Source organism: Enoplosus armatus, chromosome 9 (assembly GCF_043641665.1).
Source record: "Enoplosus armatus isolate fEnoArm2 chromosome 9, fEnoArm2.hap1, whole genome shotgun sequence".
Taxonomy (NCBI): Eukaryota; Metazoa; Chordata; class Actinopteri; order Centrarchiformes; family Enoplosidae; genus Enoplosus; species Enoplosus armatus.
Window position 1 is genome coordinate 23,280,018 of NC_092188.1, and position 6,410 is coordinate 23,286,427.

The 6,410-nt window shown below is 49.9% G+C and overlaps 1 protein-coding gene across 1 annotated transcript in view; it reads left to right on the forward strand.

Moving 5' to 3' along the window:
• The window catches only part of snrka (SNF related kinase a), a 32,227-nt gene extending 29,137 nt beyond the window's left edge, over positions 1–3,090 (forward strand). Inside the window, exons 6-8 of the mRNA XM_070912313.1 lie at positions 1,009–1,207; positions 1,369–1,466; positions 1,926–3,090. Of these exons, the coding sequence (XP_070768414.1) occupies positions 1,009–1,207; positions 1,369–1,466; positions 1,926–3,090 (1,462 nt within the window). The remainder of the gene's footprint in view (positions 1–1,008; positions 1,208–1,368; positions 1,467–1,925) is intronic.
• The last annotated feature ends 3,320 nt before the right edge of the window (positions 3,091–6,410 follow it).

Consider the following 6,410-nt stretch of genomic DNA (forward strand, 5'->3'; position numbering starts at 1 on the left):
GCTCCGGTGAAATGAATCTGTGGCCTCCTGCGCCGAGTCACATGCACACTAACACGCCCGCATCCTCAAAGCAGGATTATTAATCGTTATTCAAACACAAGTTGTGTCTCCTACTGTGGGTAGGGCCCCTATCTGATACATTGCTGTGTGTGTGTGTGTGTGTGTGTGTGTGAGAAAGAGAGGCCATGTCCAAGATAAGCAGGCTGAACTTTTCCCCTCTCTTTTAGCCTTCAGTCCACACAAAGCTAGCATTTTAGACAAATGGAACTGAAAGACATGCACGACAGGGTGGACTCAAGTTTTTGTTTTGGCCTTTTTAGTACAGACTGAGAACTTGGAAATGTCCAGAGAACCAGACGTGAATGCAAGATGTATCCCCCTTTTTCCATGTGGAAAGTCGTAGTTTTGGCGTATGTACGTGCGTAAGACGCGCTGCCCAATGCGGATTTGCGCTCGAGTCGAGGAGCGCACATTTCAAGAGTGGCGACGTCTCTCACGCGGTTCATTCATTTCCCGACTCTGTAAGTGTGCTGTCGGGGGGGGTCGCGCAGTCTCTGCTGCTTTGTTTCAGCTCGCTCAACGCAAACCTTCCCGGAAAAGAGTCTGTTTTCATCTCAAAGCGCAGGCCTGGCTCGCTCCGGCGTAGAGGATGAGGGTTGAAGAGGCGTGTCCGCTCACCCCCCACCACCACCGTCAGGAAGTCGCGCGCGGAGTTTTCGTAATGAGGTGATGACGACGCTACCGCCCGCGTCAGCTCGAGCATGAGGATGTTCGGCTTTTACACCGGCCGACATTCACGGCTCTCTCTGGCCTGCAATCAGAATGGCTTCTGTTGGGCTGATGAAACAGACAAATATAGACGCCGAGAAGGTTTTTGCGCTTGAGGGGGGAATAACTGGACTGTACAGCTCGTGTTTAAAGCAGATAGAAAACAAACAGAGGCCTTGGAATGAAGGGCCTGAGAATATTCCACTCAGAATTGAATGGCCTCCGTCTCTGTCTCCGCAGGCAGTCGTGGCCCACCAGAGTGGACATGCACCAGGACATCGAGGACAGCTTGGCAGCGTCCTCCATCTCCCACGCGGGAGGCCCCCAGTCGCCGGCCCGCAGCGCAGAGAACCTGCTCAACGGACACCGCTCCAAAGGCATGATGGAGCTGAGCCGACGAGAGGAAGCCGCCGCCGACTCTCTGGGACCGCCGGCGCAGGTACGCTCCTCTTCGTCCCGCTCATTCCTCAACAGTGCCTTCGAGCATGATTTCCTGGTTCAGCTGTTGCATGCGCTGGATACTTAACATCCTTTTCTAAATGTATTCTCATGCATGTGGCTGGTTGTTGTTTTTTTTGTTCCCCCCCCCCCCCATTCCAGGGAGCCTGTGCTGCCACCTCTGGCCCTGCCTCTGGGACCATCAAGGCCGCCACACCGTCCACCTCGGCGTCAGCCAAGCAGCGGACCTGCTTGTTCAGGTCTGACACATTTGGATTCAGCTGTCAGAAGTTCCAAGTCTAATGTTGTTATTTTGCGTTGCTTATTTTATTTATTCATTTATTTATTTATTTTTAACGACTCGTTATCGTGTCCGTTATCGCAGAATGAAAAAGACGTAAACGGCACAAGCTGTGGAACCAGAGTGGGCCCAAAACAATTAGAAATGAAAATTGAAAATAATCATTTTATCATTTTTAAAGAAGGTCCCATTTTGCCACTCAAATTCCCGAAATTTCTAAGGTGTTCCCTTCTTAGAAACTATGATTACTTAGTTTTCTGACATTTTATAGACCAAACAATAAATTGATTCATCGAGAAAGTAATAGGAAGATGAATCAATAATGAAAATAATCGATAGTTGCAGCCCTGTTTGAAATCAAGAGTCTAGTATGTTGCTTTGTGATCCTTTTCTGATCTGATAAATCATGTTTTCTCAGGGTGGAGGAGGATGAGGAGGAGGAGGAGGAGCAGGACCAGGCTCCCCTCCCGACCCAGGTGGTCCTGCGGCGCAAGCCCCCCTCCATCACCAACCGCCTCACCTCCAGAAAGAGCGCCCCGGTGCTCAACCAGATCTTCGAGGAGGAGGGGGAGTCGGACGACGACTTCGACATGGACGAGGGCCTGCCGCCCAAACTCAGCCGCCTGAAGATGAACATGGCCGGGAACGCCGGCAACCTGAGCTCCGCGGCCGGCTCCTCCTCGTCCCCGGGGTCCACGCAGAAGCGCTATCACCGCCGCAAGAGCCAGGGGAGGGGGTCGTCGTGTTCGAGCTCCGAGACGAGCGACGACGACTCGGAGAGCCACCGCAGGCGCCTGGATAAAGACTCGGGCTTCGGTTACGGCTGGAACAGAAGGGACAGCAGCGAGGGGCCGCCCGGCAGCTCAGGGGGCAACGGGGGAGGCAGCGGCTCAGGGCAGAGTAAACCTTCCGGAGAGGGAGGGGGAACCTCCGGTCCAGACAGGGGGAGTCCTCCTGGAGGGGGTGGGAATGGAGGAGGAGGGGATGGCGGTGGAGGGGGGAGTGGGGGAGGAGGAGGGGGTAATAAAGGACAAGACAGCCCCTCCAGTTGTTGTAACAACAGTAGCACTACTAACCCCTCCCTCAGCTCTCTGTCCCGCTCGGCCAACCACAGCGCCGAGCTGGTGGAGAGCCTGAAGCTGATGAGTCTGTGCCTCAGCTCCCAGCTGCAGCACCACCGCGGGGGGCGGGGGGGTCGAGGAGAAGGAGGAAGAGGGGGGAAGTTCATCATAGACCCTCGCAGTCTCTCAGGGGGGAGCGTGAAAATCCAGGAGAAATCAGCCTGGAGGATGTGCATCGGCTCCACCGGGAGCCTGGACACCATCACCCTCCCCACCGCCGCCGCCGCCGCCGCCGCCCTGCCTCGCACCCACGCTGCGCAGCACCACCACCGCAAAACAGCGCCGCCGCTGGGGGGGGCGGGCGGCAGGGACGCTCACAGCAACCTGAGCGCCTTGAAAAACGGCGTGCTTCAACTACCTCTGTGTGAGAAGACCATCTCTGTCAACATCCAGCGGGGCGGGGGCTCCAGGGATGGCCTGCTCTGTACCTCAGCTCCGGCCAGCTGCTGCCAGGTCATCTGAGGCTCTCTAACCCTCCGTGGACCAGCTGAACCCCCCCACCCCCCTTCTCCTCCCGTGTCCGCCTCTCCATCTTCTCTCTTCCGCCGCCTTGTTTTACAATCCTAATACAAAGACGCTGGTCTCAGAACGTGTTCAGATGAGGAGCGTTTGATTTGATGAGCATAAAGTCAAAGTTATGAGAAAGTAGTACACACTAGTAGTGATTTTATGAGACAAAAGTCTTAAATAGAGAGAATAAATGACTTATTTTACAAAAATCGTAATACAATATATTCGAGATTTCACAGAAAATGTTAAGTCGTAATTTTACCAAAAACAAAAACCCCTTTACTTTCTCGTAAAGTTATGACTAACTTGACGTTATTCTTTTAATCTTTTAAAAGCTCTTTTTTTCTTTTCTAAATGACATGAAAAGCTGCTCCGTGTCAATGCAGAATGTTACCCAGCAGCTGGATCACAAAGCGGATCACATGTATATGAATCCATGCAGGTACCTTTGACCACTCCTGTCGAGGTTCTCGTTTTTTGACTCCACTCCGGACCCCACGCCGCCCTCGGACAATCCGTTTGACGTCGCTTGTAGTTGTTTTTACAGCAACGGTCGACGCGGGAATGAACTCGGCGCCGCGCATTCGCGACAAATTTGCAGCGCTCTGTCCGTCGAAACCCCTTTTTCAATCCGGACAGGCGTCTGTAGAGGCTTGATAAAGTGGGGCGGCGGGAGGAAAGAGCTGGTGGTATTGTGCACTCCTCTGTGGCAGCGAGCGGGCGATCACACTGATACTGTAGCAGGATGACGCTGATCCGCCAACGCGTTTGCAAATGTTACTGCTGACCGTTTCTTTCAAGTGAGGCGTTCTTATTATTATTTTTTTTTATCCCTGTTCCTATGTGTTGCTGTAGTCGCTGGAAGAAAACAAACACGCACGACCAATATCCAAGTAGTCTGTTCTGATGTGACCTCTGCTGGCTTCTCGTAGGCCCACCTGCGCCTCCACCCCCCCCCCACCCCCACCCCCACCCCCCGTGCGTCACACAAAGCTCACCGCGCTGCGTGGGCCTCAGCGTGTGGACTCGCGCGTCCGAGTATGTATATACAGTATGTTGAAAAGTAAAGTTTATTTTTTAAAAACTTGTACATTTTCTTTTTTTTTTTTTTTTTTGAACGACCTGCTGTTTCCTCGACGGGAGCCTGTGTGTGTGTGTGTGTGTGTGTGTGTGTGTGTGTGTGTGTGTGTGTGTGTGTGTGTGTGTGTGTGTGTGTGTGTGTGTGTGTGTGTGTGGAGGAGGAACTCACGCCCGTGCAGGAGAAGAAGAAGCTCATGACTTGCGGCTTTAAAAAGGAAGCTGGCAAAGAGGTGAACAAAAATGAAAGAGAGGGGGGAAAAGGGGGGGGGGGGAGTCTTTAAGGGCACTGGCAATAAGCTATACTGTGTGTTGCAGCTATCTGTACAGAAACATTTTCATTCGGGTTTTCTTTCTTTTTTTTCTCTTTTTTTTTTTTTTTTAAAGCTACGTTTTAAATATTATTGTTTCTCTCTTTGGTTGTTGTCTGAGTTTTTTTCTTTTTTTTAAAAAGGAAAAAAAAACAAAAAACCAAATGTAAATAGAGTTGTAAATATGGTGCTCTTTATCTAGAACAGCGGAAGTGAACCCTTTGGTGCATAGCTGTACAGTAAACTAGCCTTATGATAATTAGTAATACTGTATGGGTGTCTGAGCTAAAAAAAAATAAAAAATAAAGCCGTGTGGGGGAGGGGGGGAGAAAAACAAAAAACAAACCAGGTCTCTTTGACTGTTGTCTTACTCAGCTGTATCCAGGTGAATGACGTGCATGTGTTTCAATGTTTGACATTCAATGACACAGAGAGAGAATTAGCCACCGAAATGTTACTGGACCAAAAAGCAACAGAAGAAGAAAAAGAAAACAAGAATAAAATAAACACGAGTTGGAACTGAAAGAAATATTCAGTGTATTATTCTGTAGTTGATACCTGTTGTCAGAAGTTACATATAGCTATGGTAATATCCCCAAAAAAAACAAAATAAAGAAAATGTGGAATACTGTCTTCTGGGTCTTTGTTGTTTGCTTTTTGTTTTTTCCCCTCAAACTGGGTGAGATGAGCGATTCTCCAGTGCCGGACCGGGACCGGGACCGGGCCCTGGACCGGGCCCTCTAGATCTTAAACCTGCATTGAGTTTAGTTTGGCCACGTTAGCAGTGTGGCTTTATGGATGGCAGTTGTAATAACCGGTGATCCCTGAACGTTTCACTCTGCGCCACCATCGGGTCGACATTTTTAATTTGCCCAACACTTTGGTTCATGACCAGTTACCTGCTGAACGGCCTCAGCTGTACAGCCCCCCCGCACCGGGTTTAGTGCTAATTAGCATGCTAAGCATGTTAAACTAAGATGCGACCATGGTGAACAGTATACCTGCTGAATATCAGCGTGTTAGCATTGTCGGCGCGAGTATGTTAGCATGCTAATGTTAGCTTGGTCAGTTGTTTTTTTTCCTTCCTGCCACTTGGGGGCAGCAAACACAACACAGTCACGTCAACTTTACGAGGCGATAATATGTCAAACTGCGCGTTTACTCAGCCGCCTGATGAATGTAAGATGTGTTTGGCGGTGCGCGTATATACAATATGTATTGCACTGAAACATTTAAAGAATAAATAGTGAGGTAGTATACGGGAGTATACTGGGAGGGGGTCCGACACTTAAGGCTGTGGTCCAGGTCGTTGAAGGTGTTGAAAAGCAGTCAGTGGTGATTAACGTGTGCTACACGACACTCTCTATGCTTGGCACACACTCGACTCTTGGTAACTCCGGAGGCCTTCTGACCAGATGGCACAGCGGCTCGGGTCTATTCCGAGTCGCTCTTTCTGCGCACTCGCCTCTGACTGAGACACACACACACACACACACACACACACACACACACACACACACACACACACACACACACACACACAGCAAATATACAGCGGGACTCACTTCATTTCCTTTAGTTATACGTTTATTCAAGCTGCAGAGGGTTTCAGTATAAAGTGTGTGTATGTATATACACATACATACATATATAGATCCTCCACCACAGTTTCAAATGCATTACGTCATGTCAATACCAGGGGACTGTGTGTGTGTGTGTGTGTGTGTGTGTGTGTGTGTGTGTGTGTGCAGCATATAAAAACAAATATTCAGATAGGCGTTGCATTTCAAGGCACCAGGTGTGTTAGGAGAGTGCATGGTTTCAACCTCAAGTCACATTCATCCACACTGGAAGTAACAAACTCTATATTATCACTAACCGTTA